Source organism: Synchytrium microbalum (genome assembly GCF_006535985.1).
Source record: "Synchytrium microbalum strain JEL517 chromosome Unknown SmJEL517_scf0037, whole genome shotgun sequence".
NCBI classification, from domain to species: Eukaryota; Fungi; Chytridiomycota; class Chytridiomycetes; order Synchytriales; family Synchytriaceae; genus Synchytrium; species Synchytrium microbalum.
The window spans coordinates 55,388-76,316 of NW_022158386.1; the positions used below are offsets into that span (position 1 = coordinate 55,388).

The window sequence follows — 20,929 nt, forward strand, 5'->3', positions numbered from 1 at the left end:
GCAAAATGCAGCCAACACCTATTCGGATGTTTATGTGTGTATCGGTAATTCTCTGGTCGGATATGGCGCTGTTAGAAACCAAAATCTCGTAAATCAAAATGGTTACTATTACGATCAGGTAAAGCTAGTAAATGTCTGGTCATCCCTCTACACCATTCTGACGTTCTTTCTTTATATAAAGTACGGTGTGCGAAACCAATGCTCTTGTCTGGGTTGGGTTTACAGCCAGGCCCGCTGTATCAATCCTATGGACTCGTCAATTTCCTTTGCGCTGCTACCGATAAACTATGTCAGCGGGGATCCACGTCCTACGGTTCCCGCTGCAGACTGTCAATTCGGTGTGAATGCGAACGGAAGCTGTGGATGTCCCAGCAGTCACCCTTACGAGAATCAAGAAGGACATTGTTTCCCGGATCTAAATGAAGCTCCTGGGACTTGCATCGATGTAAGACTTGGTGCATCTCGCCACTTTCTGATCTCTCTCTCGGGTCTGCTTACAATAACCTTCAACCCGTAGGCGATAATGGGGTTGCCGTGTGATGGCGTCTAAATGTTCAGCACTTTGTCAAAGCTGGCAAAGGAAGGAAGAGTTTCAACTTGATTCGCGAATCACTGATCAACTACTTGTATTTGTGACATCTAGAACCGTAACACTCACAAAACTCATATACAAGTATTGTTAGCATACCACTCTTTGAACTTAATCTATACATCTATAATTCACCTGCCTGGGATATCCGATGTTTACTTGGCACATGGAGATGATCTGGAAGTGACATGTCGAAAATTGGAATTGTCACAAAGCTGACGCAGTTCCAATCTTCTTCACCAGCAGTTCTAGAGTTAGCAGATTATCAATGGTCAATAGCTCTCAAAGATAGTCGTTCTTGGTGGTCCTTGACGTTGAGCTGTTCAGCGACAAGCGAGCTTCCAAGTCTTGTTCAAAGCGCAACCATGACGTGATTTGATGGTAAAGGCCCTAAAGGCCTCATATTTTACATAGATAACATGAATTTTTTCTTCGAAACGCACAGGTAATTTCCTTGCATCTTGGCTCACACTGCACTCTCAACAGAATCGAGTTGGATCACAAAGCGAAAGCTCACAACAATGGCCCCAGAAGCCAATGGACATGGAAGAATGATGTTTACAGACATTCTTCGATCTAGATTAGCACATCCTAGAACGAATCAAGACGACGATGATGATGACGATGAGGAGCAACGAAATATTGGATCCACACATTCGCCCGTACAAGCTGAGCTAGAAACATTATTGGATGGTTTACGGGCCTCATTGCGTCAATGGCGAGAGTAAGTCTCCTTTCTGATTCCTGAACATCTTGCTTTTGAGCATTTTCAAAGTTGTGATTTCTTTGCTCGGTTCAGCACTTTCTTGTTACGTGATTAGTATATTTAACTGCATGTTAAATACAATTTCAATTAGAAATCCACGACGTAAGCTACGGAAATCGCCATTCTACCGCTCCCAAGTCTGGCAGACAACCAAACTTATCAAACGTTGATCGTGTGTTTAGACACTCAACCTATCGAGTACGCACGAAACATCTCTTTCGCAAATCCTTTACTGACACGACGAGTTCCATCACCTGAAACCAATTCGTGGTTGGGCGATGACGATGTCGATATGCTTCCACCTGACGCGTTTGACGAGTCTCCTCCTGCTCTCCCTCCTCGTAACCTGAATGTGTCGATCGAAACGCTCCATGAAGGACAAGGACGGGCTATTACATACAATCGTGATTGGCTTGTCTCGTAAGTCCAGCTTGTGTGATGTAGTCCGTTGAAGTTCTGACTTTTTCTATTACGTGTTAGACAATGCGAGGCTCATATTGCAAGTCACGTTGAGTCTGACGCTATGACTGCAGTACAACTATGCACAGATCTGTTTGGAATATTACGATCAAACGCTGAGGGTACTTGATCAAATTTCACATCTCGTGATGTTGGCTTGACATCACATTCTTCTTTGCCTTAGAATCGTCATTGCAGAATGCATTGGTAGACTTGCTTGGATTCTCAAACTTTGAGTTTGTGTCTTCAGTAGTGCTTCATCGTGCAGAGATCGTCAATACTATTGTCCAAAGTGTATGAACTACAATCGATTCCAAACCCGCTTTTTTTGCATTGTCAGGGTCTTTACCAGATTATCAAATAGGCTGCAGAACGATTTTCTGATGATGAGGACGACTACAAGAAGCCTCCTACTGAATCGGAAAAGCCTGCTCAAGTAGTTCGACCGTCATATGGCACACAAGTCACCATCATGTCTGAAGATGACAAGAAGCTTGCCAAGTTGGCCAAGAAGGAGAACAGAAAGAAAAAGAGACTGGCTGTTGGTGTGTACTGCAATTTTATTTTCAAACTAGGACTGCTTTTGGCTTACGACGATATCCGTTTAGATGAAGTCAATGCCATGTCCAACGCATCTTTGCTTGGATTCGATGGTGAACATCTACGTCAAGCTCGAGAAGCTCAATTGAGACTCGCTGCGTCTGCACCACAAGTTCTGGATCCGGTAAGCGGAAAGAACTATCATGTCGCACGGCTGTTGGATGGTTGGTCTGACACTCTGTACTCAACCCACAGAATTCTGCGGTCTATGCACCTCAAGAAGTCTTTCCACACGTTTATCAATCTGGTTCTGGAGGCTCTATGCTATCTGCATTTGGCACCAAGTTCACATTGCCTGTCGGGTCAGAGCGAAAGGACTACAAGGTCTGACCTAGTGATGTTGTTGTTTTTCTTTTTTCGGTGGTTCTCATGATCTTTGACACAGGAACACGAAGAAATATCGATTCCATTCAGTAAACCAGCACCGCTTACAGTTGGTGAAAAGTTGGTGTTCATCGATACACTTGATGAATGGTCAAAACGAGCCTTCAAGGGCTACACGAGTTTGAATCGTGTACAGTCAATTGTCTTTCCTGTTGCCTATCAGACCAACGAGAATATGCTGATTTGTGCTCCAACGGGTGCTGTAAGTCTTCACTATTGTGGTCATCCTATTGCCCTTTTTTTGCTACTTCTTGACATTGAGGTGTACTTATAGGGTAAAACAGATGTCGCCATGTTGACAGTACTTCGAACACTTCAACAATATCGAAAAGATGGCCATTTACTCAAAAATGATTTCAAGATTGTGTACGTTGCACCAATGAAGGCTCTAGCAGCTGAAATTGTGCGAAAGTTCTCGAGTCGATTGGGTGCGAAGGAATCTGAAGGTGGTCTGGGTCTTGTCGTGAAGGAACTGACTGGTAAATGTGATTGCTTGTTCGTGACAAATCTATTTGTTCTAACTGTCATTGTTTTCTCCAACAGGTGATATGCAATTGACTCGAGCTGAAATCGGTGCTACTCAAATGATTGTGACCACACCGGGTATGTTAAGTCAGAGACAAGTGGCTTGTGTTTTTGCTGATTTGTTCGTTTATTCTTCAGAAAAGTGGGACGTGGTGACACGTAAGAGTGTCGGAGATACCGAGTTGGCCCAAGTAAGCCTTTTTATAAAAAATACGTCCCTTTTTTTGCCATTCATGACAAATCTTCAATTTATAGAAAGTCCGATTGTTGATTATCGATGAAGTGCATCTTTTACACGATGATCGAGGTGCTGTTATTGAAAGCATCGTTGCCCGAACATTACGTCAGGTAACTCTTCATTCTTCTCTTGATCTCCTTCACTAGCTAAAAAAATGCTTACGCCCGGTATAATTGATAGGTCGAATCCACTCAATCGCTAATTCGAATTGTTGGATTGTCTGCTACGTTGCCAAACTATGTTGATGTAGCTCGGTTCTTGGGGCAAGTATTGTTTCTACGAAAGAGGAAAAAACATTCTTACTTATATGGTCAATGTAGCGTCAATCCATATCAAGGACTCTTTTACTTTGACTCTGGTTTCAGACCTGTGCCTCTTGCTCAACATTTTGTTGGTGTCAAGGGACGAGCTGGAGGAGCTAGCTCTCTAGCAAACATGAATCATGTCACTTATGACAAGGTCTTGGACAAGGTCAAGGACAAGCATCAAGTTATGGTGTTTGTACATTCTCGAAAGGACACAGTCAAGACTTCGTATATGCTGCGTGATGAAGCTGTTCGTGAAGGCAAAATGGGTAAAGCTCTTAAATGTTGTTTCACTAATGATTTTTGTTGGTGTCTATTAATCGTTGTTTTGCTTTCCAGAATTTTTTGATCCATCCTATGATACCAACTTTGGACTTGCTGTCAAGGATATAAGTAAATCCAAGAATCGCGAAATGAAGGAATTGTTTGCACAAGGATTTGGGATTCATCATGCTGGTACGTTTTTTCTCTCGTTTTAACGTACCCACCTTGCCTATAGACTGACTCGACTTCCAGGAATGTTGCGATCTGATCGAAACATGATGGAGAAGTACTTTGAGAAAGGATTCATTCGGGTAATTGATCGTCGGTTTGCGTATGAAGTAGGGTGTTCTTTGACATTTTTTGTTACTCGTAGGTGTTGTGTTGTACAGCAACGCTTGCTTGGGGTGTCAATCTTCCAGCGTTTGCTGTGATCATCAAAGGCACTCAAGTTTATGATTCAGCTAAGGGTAAATTCATCGACCTCTCCATTCTCGATGTACTCCAGGTAAAAAATTCAGCAAGAGAAAAGCTTCATTGTCGATTCTAATCTACTGTTTCCTAAATAGATATTCGGTCGAGCTGGTAGACCACAATACGAAGACCATGGTGATGCTACTATTGTCACATCTCATGACAAGCTGTCCCATTATGTGTACGTTCTCCAATTGGGGCTCAACCCCCATTCGTTTCGAGATCTGGTGCTTTTTGCTCACCTGTTTTTTCTCAACTTTGCAGTTCGGCAATGACCCAACAGCATCCAATCGAATCTCAATTCGCTACGAACATGACTGACAATCTCAACGCCGAAATCTCGCTTGGCACAGTAACAAATCTGGATGAAGCCGTCAAATGGCTCTCATACACGTACTTGTATGTCCGAATGAAGAAGAATCCCTTCCACTACGGATTGGAATGGCAGCAGCTGCAAGATGATCCATTACTAGGATCTCGTCGACGAGAACTCATCATATCAGCATCGAAATCACTACATAAAGCACAAATGATTGTGTTTGATGAACGAACAGGGTATTTGACTCCCAAAGATTTGGGACGAACTGCTAGTAGTTTCTATATTCGAAGTGCAACCATTGAAGTATTCAATACCATGATGAGACCTCGTATGTCTGAAGCCGATGTATTGAGTATGATTAGTATGAGTAGTGAGTTTGAGAACATTCGAGTTAGAGAGGAAGAGATGACTTCGTTGCAGAATTTGGAGCAAGAGTGTGTTTGTGCTGTCAAGGTAACAAGAATCAGTGCATAAAAAAACTTTCACGAATATTGAAAAGTCACTCTATGTGTAGGGAAGCGTTGATACCAACTATGGAAAGAGCAACATCTTGTTACAAGCATATGTGTCAAAACTCACAATCGAAGAGTTTGCCTTGGTATCGGATACAGCCTATGTCGCTCAAAATGCAGCACGTATCTTACGTGCCTGTTTTGAAATCGCCTTGAATCGTAGCTGGGGTCCAACAGCAGCTGTAATTCTCTCCTTGTCAAAATCAGTAGATCGTAGAATGTGGTCGTTCGAGCACCCATTAGCTCAATTTGATTTGCCGATGGAAATAATTCAAAAGATGGAGAATTCTCCTAAAATCATGACGTTGGAATCTATGCGTGATATGGATGTTGTCGAATTGGGCAATATCATTCGACACAATAAGATGGCACCCACTGTTGCCAAATGTGTGGACCAGTTTCCGACGTTATATATCGAAGCCAGTGTAGCTCCCATTACCAGGACAGTGCTGAGAGTTACTCTGTATATCACTCCAGGTAATTGCATGGTTGCGACATCCTTATTTTGGTTATTCCGGTTTTTGGTCGTTCCGGTTTTCATTCAACTCTTCAAAAATGTTAGACTTTACTTGGAACGATAGAGTGCATGGCACAGCAGAGCCCTGGTGGATATGGATTGAAGATGCTGAAAATGTCGAGATCCTGCACTCCGAATACTTCCTACTCACCAAACGACAACAACGTGAAACTCAAAAGCTTGGCTTCACTATACCACTGCCTTCTGTATCGTCGACTACTGATGGTCTACCGCCACAAATCTTTGTCCGTGCCATATCAGACAAGTGGATTGGAGCAGAGTGTGTTGTTCCAATCTCGTTCAAACACTTGATTCTGCCGTCGTTACAAGCATCTATACAAACCGACTTGTTGGATTTATCACCATTACCAGTATCAGCATTGCAAAATCCAGTATTAGAAGCTATTTGTGAGAAACGGTTTGATTATTTCAACGCCGTGCAAACGCAAATCTTCCATACCTTGTATCATACGGATCACAATGCACTCGTTGGAGCACCCACTGGTTCTGGAAAAACAGTTGCTGCTGAATTGGCTATGTGGTGAGTCTCGAATCAAAAACCCTGTTTAGCTGTGTCAAGCAAGAGAAAATAGCGACTTCTATTGATAACAAAATATAGGGCAACATTCCGAGATAACCCAACTGCCAAGGTGGTTTATATTGCTCCTCTCAAAGCGTTGGTACGAGAGCGTGTGAGTGATTGGAGAGCGCGTCTTACCGGTCCCATGAACCGTCGTCTAGTCGAACTGACTGGTGATGTAACTCCTGATTTACGTACTATTGAGGAAGCAGACATCATCATCACGACCCCAGGTAATTTGCATCTCGTTTGTTTTGGTTGCTTTGCTACTCTCGGTTTCTGGTGACTAGTCTCACTCACACCTGGCTACTTTAATCACAGAAAAATGGGATGGTATCTCTCGTAGCTGGAAATCTCGATCATATGTCACTTCAGTAGGGCTAGTCATTATTGACGAAATTCACTTGTTGGGAGGTGAACGTGGCCCCATTCTGGAAATCATCGTATCGCGTATGAACTATATAGCTAGTCAAACGCAACGTAAAGTCAGGATTGTGGGATTGTCGACTGCTTTGGCCAATGCTCATGATTTGGGTGATTGGTTGGGTATCAAGCATGTAGGATTATTCAACTTCAGGCATTCAGTACGACCTGTGCCATTGGATATTTATATTGAGGGGTATCCGGGCAAGCATTGTAAGTTGATTTTGGAAAGGAAACTCTAGTTGATTCTTTTCGCGCTGGTATATCAATGTCGTATTTATGACCTTTGTTTTCATCTCGACACTTTTTCATCAAAAGTTTTTCCTGTCTCAACTTTAGATTGCCCCAGAATGATGTCGATGAACAAACCGACATATGCTGCTATTATGACGCATTCTCCCACCAAGCCTGTAATCGTATTCGTATCCTCTCGTCGTCAAACACGTCTTACAGCTCAAGACTTGATCTCGCTCTGTGCTGCAGACGATAATCCACGTCGCTTCCTAAAGATATCTGAAAACGATCTCGACAACATATCATCACAAATTCGAGATCCAGCATTACGTTTGTCGCTTAGCTTCGGAATTGGTCTTCATCATGCTGGATTGGTTGACTCGGATCGTAAAACAGTAGAAGAGCTATTCGTAAACAACAAGATTCAAATCTTGATTGCAACCAGTACTCTAGCTTGGGGCGTCAATTTCCCTGCCCATCTCGTAGTAGTCAAAGGAACCGAGTTCTTTGATGCCAAGAAACATGCATATGTAGATTTCCCCATAACAGATGTTTTGCAAATGATGGGTCGAGCTGGAAGACCTCAGTTCGACGATTCTGGAGTAGCTGTGATCTTGGTGCATGACGTCAAAAAGAACTTTTACAAAAAATTCTTGCATGAACCCTTCCCAGTCGAAAGCAGCTTACATTCATGTTTACATGATCATTTCAATGCTGAAATTGTATCTGGTACCATCAAGTCGAAACAGGATGCTGTCGATTTCTTGACATGGACCTACTTTTATCGTCGGTTACCAATGGTAAGACCTCTTGGTTTATTCGATGGTGATGAGGTCCTATTTTTTTCTCTTCGTTCTTAGAACCCTACATACTATGGCCTTGAAACTACAGATGCACATAGCATCAACATCTTCTTGTCTGGTGTAGTGGAAAAGACCATTACCGATCTAGCAGAGGCTGGATGCTGTGATGTCCAAAGTCAATTCTTCATCACACCAACTGTAATAGGTCGCATTGCTTCATATTACTATCTTCAATACCGTACAGTCGACTTGTTAAGAAAGAGGTTGACTCGTGACTATCGAGCGACTGGACGAGCAGAAGATCATGATGGTGACTTTTCGAGGATGATGAGAATACTGAGTGATGTGTCTGAATATGATGAGCATCCTGTTCGACATAACGAAGTACGTTCCTACTTATGGGCTTTTTTGGCAGCATGGCTTCTCAACTATCATCTCTCCATTTAGGACCATCACAATCAGGAAATGGAAGCCATGCTTCCTGTCCATGGCTATGATCCATTGAAGAAGGGCCAATCTTCATTCGGTGGACCTCGACAAGTACTAGGTTATGACAGTCCTCATTTGAAGGTCTTCTTGTTAATGCAAGCTCATTTGACACGAATGACTTCCTTCCCCATCGCTGATTATGCCACTGATTTGGTATCTGTTCTTGATCAATCTATCCGTGGTATGGGTCATATAAGCATTGACGTATTTTCCCGTTTCATACCCGCTCGTTTTCTCTCTGCTTTTCTCTCTGCAAATTCAACTCTGATTGTTGCCATCATCTAGTGATGCAAGCTATGGTTGATGTGAGCGCAGACCAAGGATATCTTGCTACCACAAAAGGAGTTATGAAGTTGATGCAATGTATAAAGCAAGCTCGATGGCCCACAGATTCGACCTTGCTGACTCTTCCACGTATTACACCCGATATGATCTCATCGCTACAGTATAAGAAACAACCCGTAACTAAAATCAGCCAGCTACTACAATTGTCTGAAGCTGATATTACCAATATCTTCAAACGAATCCCATCATTATCACCTCCACACATCCAGGATATTGTTCGTATAATCACGAGCATGCCTAGTATGAATATCCGATATCGTATTGATGGAACCAAACAACTTGAAACAGGAGAAATAGTATTGAAAGCCGGTGAATCGTATACTATCAAGATTGAAGCTGCTCGACATCGTCCGTATCGATCCTTGTCGGGAAGCAACGTGATGGATTACCGTACATACACACCCAAATTCCCAAAACCACAATATGAAGGATGGTGGGCGCTGCTCTGTGAGCCTGATGCTGATGAGCTAATTGGTATCAAACGTGTCTCTCCCAGTGGTAGTGGACGTGGTGCTGGTGATACTGAACAAGGGGTAGCACCTCAACGAGTAAGCAAAGATGGTCGATTAAGTACCAGTGTTGAATTTACGGTGCCTGATGAACCAGGAACGCGTAAAACATTTGGTATCTCCTTAATGAGTGACGCGTATCTTGGATTGGATGTACACGTTAGATTCGATATAGCTATAGTATAAAATGTATTGCATATACACGAAGAAAAAATAGATATACCCGCTGCACCTTTTGACCTGAGCGTGCTTACAGCTTGTTCTCGCAATAAAGAGAAACATGGATACAGACAACAACAATGAAGGTATGGCCGTTCCTAGTCTATATGTCGAAGTGTTTTCTAACGCCTCGCTCGTTCACATGCAGGTCCTCGGGCTTCTGCTCCTCAACCACAACAAATCTCAGGAGCTCTTCCTTTGCGAGGCCAGACCTCAGCATATAGAGGGCGTGGTCGTGGATCATATCATCGTGGAGGCTCTCGTGGTGGTGGAATGAATTCTTCTTACTCTGAACGCTCAACAACACCAGAACATGCTCAACATCAAAACGTGACCTCAAATGAAATTAGCTCACTGTTTAGTGAATTTCGTGAAGTTCTTGACGATACTGTACGTCTTTTGAACTACTCATCTTGTATTTGCAGATCGCTTACTTTCTTACCAGTATGATAGACGAGAACGTATTATCAAAATCAGCAGAGATGTTACGATCTATAGCAAGAGACTCATCTTTTTGTTGCATCGATGCAATATAAGGACACGAGACTCGGTATTGGAAGAGGCTAAGGCCAAGCAGCAGGAAATCATTCAGCTGCTGAGACGCGTGTCGGTCGATCTCACTGGAAGTGATTTCTATCGACATAAGTTTGCAGTTCAGCCTGGATTGGAAGAGTATATTGAAGCTGTGTCGTTTCTTGTGTATCTGGAATCTGGAGAACTTGTGAAACGTGAAGATATCAATGCCCAGTTGGTTGATGAACATGGAACGCCTGTAAGCGATTAGAGTAGATTGAAATGTGTTTTTTTGTCACGACCCACAACCGAATTTTTTCGCCTAGTTTCTGCAAATTACAGAAGAGGACTATCTTTTGGGCATAACGGATCTGACTGGAGAACTGATGCGGCTTGCGATAAATGGATTGGTGTCTGGAAGCCCGTCGACAGCTTTACAAGTGTGTCAATTCTTGCGACAGCTGAAGGCAGACTTTGAGATTCTCGACTTTCCACCCGCTCGAAGGAAGATGAATGAGATGCGCAATTCGTTGAAGAAAGTTGAAGATGGTGAGTGATTTTGCATGTTTGGATGGGTCAGAGCTCAGTTCCCCTTTTTTAGCATGTTATTCAGTCAAAGTACGTGGATCAGAATATGGAACGCAACGGGTACGTAGTAATAATAATATGTAGCTTACTCCATTTGCTGTATTAACAAGAGTTTGTCGTTCTGATAGGCCCTCGACATGTTAAGCAGCGTCGATCAACATGAGCCCTATCTGCCTCTCGACTATACAACATATGAATAGAGTTTCTACGCGAATTAGCACCTTTTGTATAAATCAAGCACAAATAAACAGCTCTTCCTCATCACCGTGGTCTCATTGACGCGTCACCTTTTGACAAACGACGAGCATACCCTGTACTGAAACAGAATAACCCGAAGTCCTTTCTATTGGAAACTATGGAGGTAAAATAGCTGCTTTTTAGATAGCTCGATGCTCTTGTTCTTCCTAGAACTAACATGTCTTCATCCGAAATGACAGCGATTACAACGATTGTTCGGACAAACGGGTGGTGCTGCCCAGATGCAGCCAGGGTGAGTTAAATTCCCTCTATAATACTTGGTTTGATTGAATGATTGCTGCTCTCCGTCTCGACGATTGTCTCCTATGCAACAAAATCTCATCAAACATCCAACATTTAGATTGGATCAACCAACAGTCGATACCGCTGAAATGGTGCATATATCCTCACTGGCATTACTCAAGGTATTAAAATAGCATGTGCTTCTATTATTTCTTTTCGTATCCTGACTGTAATTCTCTTCTTAGATGCTCAAACACGGTATGCAAAAACTGCGTTACTGTGTTTCAATCCGTTCTTGGTTGTTTGATATCTAAATCTAAATAATTCGATATACAGGACGTGCCGGTGTGCCTATGGAAGTCATGGGTTTGATGTTGGGAGAGTTTGTGGATGATTATACTGTCAGAGTTATTGATGTATTCGCCATGCCACAATCTGGAACTGGGGTCTCAGTCGAAGCTGTAGATCCCGTCTTTCAAACCAAAATGTTGGATATGCTGAAACAAACTGGAAGGTATGGGGTTTCCCATCATGCATGTGCCTACCAGATTCGGGGGTTTTTTAACACCCACATTTGCATGACATGATAGACCAGAACAAGTCGTCGGATGGTATCACTCTCATCCTGGTTTTGGCTGCTGGTTGTCTTCAGTCGATGTACAAACCCAACAATCATTCGAACAATTGCATCAACGAGCTGTAGCTGTAGTAGTAGATCCTATTCAATCCGTCAAGGGCAAAGTCGTCATAGACGCCTTCCGTCTCATAAATCCTCAGTCTCTCATGATGCAACAAGAGCCTCGTCAAACTACCAGCAACATTGGTCACTTGAACAAGCCAAGCATTCAGGTAAACTTACTGTGTCCTTTTTTGTCTGTCGGGCGTTTGCTCCGCATCAATTGTCTATAACAAATATTAATGCAAATACTGTATAGGCTTTGATTCATGGGCTCAACAGACACTATTACTCGATTGCCATAAATTATCGAAAGAATGAATTGGAACAAAAGATGTTGCTCAACTTGCACAAAAAGACATGGACGTCAGGTCTCATCCTGACAGACTTTAATGAGCACTCTGAACAGAATGAAAAGGCAGTCAAGGTTTGTGACTGAAAGTGCAAAAAAAGGACCCAAGTTGTAAAGAATTCTAACAATTTTTCGGTTTAAATTAGAGCATGTTGACTCTTGCTGAATCTTACAACAAGTCTGTCATTGAAGAAATCACACTCACTCCTGAGCAATTGAAGACTCGACACGTTGGTAAACAGGATCCTAAACGTCATCTGGAGGAAATGGGCCAAGAGCTCATGACCACCAATATTGTCCAGTGCCTGGCTTCTATGCTCGACTCTGTAAGCTTTTAAGATTTGTAGCAATTTGAAAAAGGGAAGAGTGCAGAAAAATATAGTATACATACACAACGGAAAGCAAAGGAACTGTTCTCATAATCGAACTCAAGCGGTCTCCATCAGAGCTAAGCAGGGCAAAATATTGTTGGGGGGTATTTTGCATCTCGACGGCGTTGAAACTCACCAATTCCGCTTAGACAGCTTTATCGCCAACCGACACTTGCATGGAGACCGTACAGGTGGCCATCCTTTACCGTTGCGAACGGAACTATATGTATAAGTATCTGACATGGGGGTACCTTGAAGGGAGTTAGGTTAGATTTTCAACATTGTTAAGGAATATCAGCCGCCGTTCAATTGCAAGCTAAAGTGTGCAAGGAAGGGAGTACTTTGGCCCCAAAGCAAAATGAATAATAATAGCAAATTGCGAAACTATTGGTCGCTAGGACTCCTTGAGTTCCATCTTTGCACTATTTGTCTTCTGAAACCTGGAACTGAGACCACCCGGTTACGGTATGTAATCATCGCAACAAGGATTTTCATCAATTCTCTTTGCTAACTACCTGCTAACTATGTGCTAGAAATCTTCAAAGTTGGGGTGACCTTGGAGTTTCGTAACATCAACAGCAAATCTTTTGGACGACGCAAAATCGAATTATGGATAACACACGCTCCGAACCAATTCCAAAGCTCGCTGATCTAGCGCATTCAAAGCATTTAACTGTCATAAATTTATTATCTCGGCACCACCATTACCGCAAACCCCCTTCCCTCCATCATTCTCAACCCTTACAAGACTTATGCCCAATTTTTATGAATTCAACACGGGGCCGGCCAGCTTCTACTGGGACCCTTGCAATGAAACGGTCTGCATTCTCTTCAGTGCCCGGTATGATACAATCGCGCCATCCCCTGTTGGTGACAATACGCCGCGCATCACAGCGAGCGAGCCCATCCAGCAATGTTGTGACGTGGGATTGAATTACCCGATAGTAGATACTGCAGTTGTGGCTATTTATGGGAGAGGTAGAGAGTCAACATTGTCTACATCGCTTTCGTACTTCCTCCATCACTATTTGCTCGTTTGCGGTTGCAGCCATAGTCGTTACACCTTGAACACCTCGAATTTGAGAACGCAAGAGGCTACGCACATCTTAAGAGAATCACAGATCTCTTTTTCCTGGCCGTAGTGCTCCATCTCGGTTTTTATACTGTCTTTCTGCGATAAATTTGAAAAGTCAACCATTCAGTTTCTAACGCGATACTTACATCGAACATGGACAAGAACGCGAAAAGAACCAGTACATACGCGATTTGAATGTTAACGTGCTTATTTCAAACGTCTCACGGTCGCTCGAGGAACTGTAACTTAAGCTTTACAACTCTAACCTAAACGCGTTAAAACCTTGCTGTCTCACGATCTTGATTCCAACAACACACTTCCGCTCAACCAAACAACAATCTCCAAACAAGAACAATAACAACAATGTCTGCTGAGTTCGGATCAACCAATACGTTGAAAGCTACCAGCCAATCTTCTGTACTTCCTTCAGGTGGAGATGCGACCAAGCAGTTGAACTTGGATGTTGACACGCCCATCTCGAAGGTATTAGTGGCGTATAATGTTTTCAGCTTGATATCGAAATCTGACTTTGTTCTTTTCTCAATAGCAACTTGAAGATCTTCACAAACTCATTACTGAAATCAATGTCGCCATGATGACTGTGAGTTTGCAGACCGTTCGGTTCAAGTGACCGCTGCATATGACAGTGGAGTATCTCTAACTTTGTGCTATCTAGACTCGAACAAGTGACGGCCATCTCGTATCTCGAGCCATGAGTGTCCGAGAATGTGGCAAGTGTGGAGATACTGTCTTTGTTACCAACAACCAAACTGGAAAAGTGAGTATCGGATACATCAAAGTTATTGGTGCCGTTCTAATCTGATTGTCAAATTTTATAGATGACAGACTTTACAGACGACCCTCACGTAGCACTCAGCTTTTATCGTGAAAAGACTAAGGAATGGGTTTCAATCTCTGGCACTGCACGAGTTGAGAATGATCGTGCCTTGATTACACGTTATTGGACGCCTGAGTTGCAAGTATGTCTTGGATTCAAACTCAATCGCTTGGTGCTTTTCTTGTTGCCTTGTAGGCTTTTTTCTGACACACAACCCACGTAGGAGTGGTTTGGTAAATTGGACGATACTCATGACGGCGGGCCTGCCGACCCACGTATGTCGCTGGTCTACGTCACTGCCGACTCGGTCCACTACCAAATCCAGGATAAATCATCTTTGGCTGTTGCGTATGAGATGATCAAGGTAAACGTAGTAACTTGCCATTCGTTAATCTGAGTTGAGAACTGATTTCAAATCTTTTGATATAGAGCGGCATTACTGGCGCGATCCCCAAAATCGCTGCAATCCGTGAAATATCCACTGCAGAGTTAACACAGGCTCGAAAGACGTCCTTGGAATCTCAAATTCCTGGATCCACCAAGACGACAACTGAAGAGTAAATAAATGACTGTTCTGAAGGTCCACTTGCTTGAACTGTTACTATGTATGTATTGTGCACAAAATATATATATCCACCGTATGGACAGAGTTTCAGCTGGAGACTAGCGGCCCGACCTAGGATGCTGGAGTTTGTGCATATCTGTTCAGATTGGAAGGTGGTGGCTACTGACCAGCAAAACAAGAGTCTCCACAACGGCGCTCTCGGAACCTTTACCGCTACCAACACTTTCAACCACTTCGTGTGAGCTCATACATAACAACAGTCTTACGGTCTTCTCCCTCATAGTCCTTCTCCAAAAACTCTTGTAACGGCCGATCATCAAACAAAACGTCGTCCCCATCTTGTCTCCGTTCTTTGACTTTGAGCAGCGTAGCCACGAGCCCCACGTCACGAGCTTTACGAATAAATGCTTCGACAGTTGGTTTGCCAGTGTGTAGACCAGCGGTTAAGATTACTGTGCCTTGTTTGGCGAGTAGTGCATCCAGTGATGCAATCAAGTCCAGATGAGTTTTAGACATCCATATCGTATCGGCCATTATGATTAGATCGAAGGGGGTTGGACTATCTGATCTATAGAGTGCTTTGTCAGATGCCAATGCCGTGAAAGTCGTGGAGCAACCACAGAATAAGACATACCCGGCTCGAAGCAAGGAATCAATGGACTTCAAATCACCCCATGAGTGTGCCATAACGCGCCAATTACTCATGTGTCCCACATTCTCCTCCATGTTGTGTTGTAATGTCTCGATAATCGGCTGCGAATCATAATCTGTAGCCAACACGAACGAAGCACCATGCACAAGAGCGAGGATTGATGGCAGGCCAGCACCAGCACCTGTTTCGCATACTCGAAGTCCCTTCAGACAGACCTACTTGAAAACTGTGTAAGCCATTAGTATTTCTCAGACATGTTAGATTGATGTCACGGCGTTCACGGTGCCAGCAGCCCGGTAAATGTTCATTTACATTTCCCGATACAATTTCATCCGCCAGACATAATGATGAAGGCCATAGATATTCAGCTTGTAGAGGTCCCTCGTTCTTATTGACTCTGGGCAGTTTAACTGTATACGGGGCTTCACCAACTTTAAAGATATAGGGACGTCCAGCTCCCGCATAGCTAACTCTCAGCGTCCCAAACAATGCTAATGCGTCTTCAAACACATCTGCGGAGTCTTCTTCCGTGTCATTGCTAATACGTGGCATTCACGGTGATGGTATACAAAACGATAGCTATATATGAAAACCGTATGTCTACAACAAAACAATATCAACGATACATGTCACAGCACTATATTCGGCCCTTCCCTTTGCCCAGCAAGCCGGTATCTTCGCCTCCATCTTCTTCCTCACTAGCCACTGCCTCCTCCCCTTCATCACCTTTAAAGGGCTCCTCGTCCGCCAGTTCAGCAAACGGATCTACCACTTTTTGCATAGGAGATCTACTCAATCTCGCAGCCCCTCTCTGTGCTTCTTCACTGGTCTTCTTGGCAGCTGCATCCGTCTGAAACCCTTCAAATATCTGTGATATTCGCCCTCGGGCTGCATCGATTCGTTCCTGAATAAGAGGAGGATTCCTAAAGCCCTCTTCAGGGAGAGGAGGGTAGTTATAGTCTCCATAAAGCAAGTCTCGAGCCTTCTCGTATGTGGATTCCAGTTCAGGATCTTGATCCAGATCTGGGAAATCTAGACTTGTGGCATCTTCATCCGAGTATGCATCTCCATATATCGAGTCATTGTAATTCCTCCTTGTTGCATAGTTGAAAGTATCTGGATCATAGAAGGCTCGTTGATTACCACCTAATACAAAGTCTCGTTCACCATCTTCTAATTCTCGTTCGAATAGATGGCTACGAGTCAGTCGTGGTCCTGAGTGGAAGGTTGTGCCTCTTAATGTGTGACGCCAATCTATCACTATGTCACGTACACCTAAAGCGTCCTTTAAAGCGTGTCGTAGTGGTAGACGTGACGACAGTCGTGATGAAGTGTAATCCTTCCATGAGAAGGCATACCAATGTCCTAGAGCAAATCCTACGCATTCAATACATATGAGGAAATCCTGCAGAGCGACAGCAATGTTATTTGCGTCGTAGACTCCCTCTACAATGATTGTGTGTTAGATATGGAATTCGAGACAGAAAATGTTCCCAAAATCACTCACTTGCTCGGATTGCTCCCAGGGCAACCAAGAAGGAGATGGTTAGGCCTTGCCAGAATGAGAAGAAGATGATGGCTTTTATACAAATGAATTTCGGCAATGGTCTACAAGATGATGGCAAAAAGGTGTGAGCTCTTGAGATCCTAGCCTATGCAAATCTGCAGCTTACCGATATGGCTGTAGATCCTTGGAGCATATATAATAGAACATGATCAAAAAGTACATGGCAGTGCAGACAGACATATTATATATCAAACTAATCCACATGTAAGCAGATGTCCAACTAATGTAACCCTCATGGTACGAGTCGGATATTTTCAATAGTAGGATGAGGAGGGCGAGCACTGGCTTAATCAAGACAAATTGCAATACACCGCGCCGTATTAAAAGGAATGTCTGTGGATTTGATACCTATTGGAAGACACGAGAGCTTAGAAAAGGAAAGATAATCGGCACTCATATACTCTCTTACATCGAGAGGGTCAAGACACAGACTGAATGGCCACATATGATGAGTTCTCATGCGAGTTTCCATCAAAGACATGATGGCTCGCTCTCCTCCCAGATAGTTTATTAGCAGAGTAAGAAACGTGTAAATCACGAACGCCTGGATGAATGGTGTTGGTGTGTATGCGAGTGAGAAGGAATGAGCGACAGTGCTAAAAGCGGACATACCTCGTAAACATCTCGAATGGTATCTATGTAGTCTGAGAGATACCTTGACGATAGTGATGTGAATGAGGCAATAGCATAGATTGGCACCCTAACGAAATCATAAGTTCCCTGATCAGTTCAAGAACAGGGGAAAAGCGAATGGAAGAACTCTCTTTGCATCAAGGTCGACCGTTGACAATGAATGACTGTGTTGCATCAAGAGGTTCATGTCACCAAAAGACTCACATCCATATGATTCGCAGGATGGCACGTTGCAAGTCGGGCCTCCTATAGTTTTTTAGATGCATTGCCATGCTCCATAGCGAGATTCCACTGCCAATGGTAGCACCCAGGGCCGCAAAGATGACTGCAGTTTCACCCAGTTTGTCAGATCCTTCCTGAAAAAGACGGAAATCATGAGTTGATCTTTGCTGTAAATGCAAGACCGGGAGCAAAAAGAGGACAAGAAGTAAGCACTCCAAGTGAGTAGTTCACCTCTGAGTCGAAAATAGACGCCATTTCGTGACTATGATATGAGAAAAAGCGTCAGAGTTTGAAGTTGTAATTCTTTTCGTTCGAGTGCAATTGAAGAACAAGGCAAGATCTTGCCAGGCCTAGAGAGGGCAGTTTCGTACCAGTAGTGAAGTAAGCTGACTCGTTTCAGATCATTCTTTTCCGAAAAGTATAGACTCGAAGTACGGCAAGCTTGACGAATGAACTTTCAAACTTGAAGCAGGCGTTCAGCATCCTAGAAGAAACATGGACGACGCGAATCAGGTAGAAATTGAATATTTTAGGATGTACGACGCGTTGCTGAGGTGATTTGCATCAAGCAGAAGTTGTTTAACATGCAACGACTCGGTTCAGTATTTGACATTGTTTCCCGTATAATGAAGCGAGCAGCTTCCCCCATGCTAGCCTCATCAGAGCCATCTTCTAAACGCAGAACAGTTCTCACTGAGCTGCCTGCTCCTGGCGCAACGAATGCAATCGCAACATTGCCAACAAACAAGTTTCAATACCAGCGACAAGTCGTCTATCAGCAGCCTACGGAGGTCGCCTGCTTCACCTATGATGGAGAACGTCAAGTCCACGTTAATTCTTCAGAGGGTCTAGTAAGCTCAAGCTGTGTTTTAAAGTTGACATCAACACTGCTGCGACATGTTTGACACCTTGTTTTGTCTTATAGAAGCCATTTATTCCTCTGGATCTGAAACAAAAGACATACGACCTGAGCATAGGATTCCCTGACGGTCTTGTTCAGCAAGCCGTGGTCGCAGAGCACTTGGATGCGTTTGTGCAAACCTGCAACCCTTCAAAGCTGCCAAATCCTCCAGCTATTTGTACTTGTAAGCCCTCGCAACAACGGATTACCTGCTGGAAAGACGCTGCTAACATGTTCTCTCATAGGGCGCGGAATCATGACCAAGCTATGCGCAACTCCATACAGCACGGACAAGTATACCTTTGTTGCAACTCGATGGAAGGGTACGGTCTATATATCTGAGCTCATAACAGCATCATCGAAAGGCGGCAACACAGATAGGGACAAGAGATTCATGTATTTTGGATACAAGTTTGAACAATATGCTACAAGCACTGACTGGAATAGCATCATCAATACCAATGAGCAGTATTGCTCGATCTTCAAGGTATGCCAAACTGAAAATGCAAATTACAGTCACGGGTACAATACTGAGCCTTGCTTTTTGTTTAGACAAAGCTGGGAGAAACGTCCTTATTATTGGGTGGCGAGGTGGATTGTATGATGAGTCCGGAGAAGCCTACACAGTCACCTCAGACTGTATATGCAGAGCTGAAAACTAGCAGGATCATCACTGATTTTCGAGGGAAGACGTCTTTTCACAGGTTCGTTCAACATTAAAAAGTCGAATACAAACGGCTTTTTACCCGTGTCTGAACAGCTGAATCTACATTGTAGACACAAGCTAATGAAAATTTGGTTGCAGTCCTTTCTCGCTGGTGTACCTGTCGTCCTTTGTGCTTTTCGAGATGACAACGGCCTTGTACGTATTCTTGCAGACAGTTGCCTCCTCTTATATATGTTGTCTCACCACTCCTACTGTAGGTCAAGTCTGTAGAAACTTATGAGACAAAAAATATACCCAGAATGGCACGTAGTGTGCTTCAAGCAGAATCATGGGACGCCAACGTTTGTCTTGCTTTTGGTGATGCTATTCTAAATTTGCTCAAGAAGAGTATTACGAAAGAAGGTGAAGTGTTTGGAGTGGGTTATGATGGAGGCAAAGAAGTCAAGATTTGGCCTTTGAGTGTCGAGTATCAGTTTCTTCCAGAATCATTTCTGCAGAAAGAGTAAGCATCTTCAGCCCTTGTATATATTATTTCAACAGGAAACGAATGAGGCATTGTACAGTAATTATTAGACCAGGAGAGATGTGTTGGTATCGTGTTTGAAAAGGAATATACACAGGGAAGGAAAGAAAGACAACTTCTCACAATCGAACTTCAGCTAGCTCCAATAGGCTTTAAGAACCGAAAATATTTTGAGGGGTTTTTTTTTGTGTAATACACCTTACATAGCTTCCATACCGCCGGTGTTGAAAATCGCGTTTCCGCTTAGACAACGTTGACGCCGACCGACACTCTCATGGAGACCGTACAGGTGGCCATCCTGTGTACAATTACAATCAGATTGCGTGTTTATGTATTTGATAAAGAGGTTCCTTAATGAAATTAGCTGATGTTTCCATATTCTTGACGAATGCAATCGTCGCTCACTGAGGATTCCGTTTGTGAAAGAAAAGAACAGCACTTCCCCAGAAGCTATTACCCAAATTTCTGTATTTACGAGGATACCTCTCTTTACTCCTCGTAGAAGTTTACTTTTGCGATGAAAGTAAACCGTAAACCTTCAGTGGTGAGGTGCAACAGAGTCATCTCCATCAATGTAAGTGTGTATTCGGGGAGAGATGCTGTTCTTGAAACGCCATATTCTAGCATCTTGCAGTTCTGGAATCGCCAATGTATGTTTGAGCCGTCTAGATTTCGTGACATCAACAACATATCCTTTCCGCCGCAGAAGTGAATTGTGAATGACGGAGGGCATGAAACTGTGTCAGGATTTGTCG

At 43.4% G+C, this 20,929-nt stretch overlaps 5 protein-coding genes across 5 annotated transcripts; 4 read left to right on the forward strand and 1 right to left on the reverse strand.

Moving 5' to 3' along the window:
• Window positions 1–1,110: 1,110 nt before the first annotated feature.
• On the forward strand, window positions 1,111–9,518 carry SmJEL517_g04845 (uncharacterized protein; the record flags this gene model as incomplete). Its single annotated transcript, XM_031170773.1, has 28 exons — window positions 1,111–1,313; window positions 1,447–1,457; window positions 1,538–1,775; window positions 1,836–1,936; window positions 1,999–2,108; window positions 2,179–2,359; window positions 2,423–2,538; window positions 2,610–2,738; window positions 2,800–3,000; window positions 3,073–3,277; window positions 3,342–3,401; window positions 3,462–3,514; window positions 3,579–3,671; window positions 3,742–3,815; window positions 3,882–4,135; window positions 4,206–4,322; window positions 4,383–4,441; window positions 4,504–4,635; window positions 4,697–4,782; window positions 4,866–5,373; window positions 5,435–5,909; window positions 5,995–6,490; window positions 6,569–6,762; window positions 6,851–7,165; window positions 7,292–7,986; window positions 8,047–8,373; window positions 8,437–8,659; window positions 8,764–9,518. 28 exons carry the CDS (start codon window positions 1,111–1,113, stop codon window positions 9,516–9,518), a joined length of 6,411 nt encoding a protein of 2,136 aa, XP_031023244.1.
• Window positions 9,519–9,612: 94 nt separating this feature from the next.
• On the forward strand, window positions 9,613–12,498 carry SmJEL517_g04846 (uncharacterized protein; the record flags this gene model as incomplete). Its single annotated transcript, XM_031170774.1, has 12 exons — window positions 9,613–9,637; window positions 9,700–9,941; window positions 9,997–10,323; window positions 10,391–10,613; window positions 10,666–10,712; window positions 11,090–11,142; window positions 11,251–11,314; window positions 11,378–11,390; window positions 11,469–11,646; window positions 11,723–11,981; window positions 12,068–12,235; window positions 12,307–12,498. 12 exons carry the CDS (start codon window positions 9,613–9,615, stop codon window positions 12,496–12,498), a joined length of 1,791 nt encoding a protein of 596 aa, XP_031023243.1.
• A 1,471-nt stretch (window positions 12,499–13,969) lies between these two features.
• Window positions 13,970–15,005, forward strand: SmJEL517_g04847 (uncharacterized protein; the record flags this gene model as incomplete). Its single annotated transcript, XM_031170775.1, has 6 exons — window positions 13,970–14,089; window positions 14,154–14,207; window positions 14,283–14,384; window positions 14,446–14,586; window positions 14,668–14,808; window positions 14,874–15,005. 6 exons carry the CDS (start codon window positions 13,970–13,972, stop codon window positions 15,003–15,005), a joined length of 690 nt encoding a protein of 229 aa, XP_031023261.1.
• Window positions 15,006–16,298: 1,293 nt separating this feature from the next.
• SmJEL517_g04848 (uncharacterized protein) lies at window positions 16,299–18,338 on the reverse strand (the record flags this gene model as incomplete). The annotated part of the gene is made up of 7 exons (XM_031170776.1): window positions 16,299–17,107; window positions 17,169–17,269; window positions 17,335–17,576; window positions 17,638–17,772; window positions 17,841–17,928; window positions 18,066–18,217; window positions 18,315–18,338. 7 exons carry the CDS (start codon window positions 18,336–18,338, stop codon window positions 16,299–16,301), a joined length of 1,551 nt encoding a protein of 516 aa, XP_031023262.1.
• Window positions 18,339–18,709: 371 nt separating this feature from the next.
• Window positions 18,710–20,157, forward strand: SmJEL517_g04849 (uncharacterized protein; the record flags this gene model as incomplete). Its single annotated transcript, XM_031170777.1, has 6 exons — window positions 18,710–18,934; window positions 19,009–19,168; window positions 19,230–19,471; window positions 19,537–19,688; window positions 19,762–19,846; window positions 19,909–20,157. The coding sequence occupies 6 exons, from the start codon at window positions 18,710–18,712 to the stop codon at window positions 20,155–20,157; spliced, it is 1,113 nt and encodes a 370-aa protein (XP_031023250.1).
• Between the last annotated feature and the right edge of the window lie 772 nt (window positions 20,158–20,929).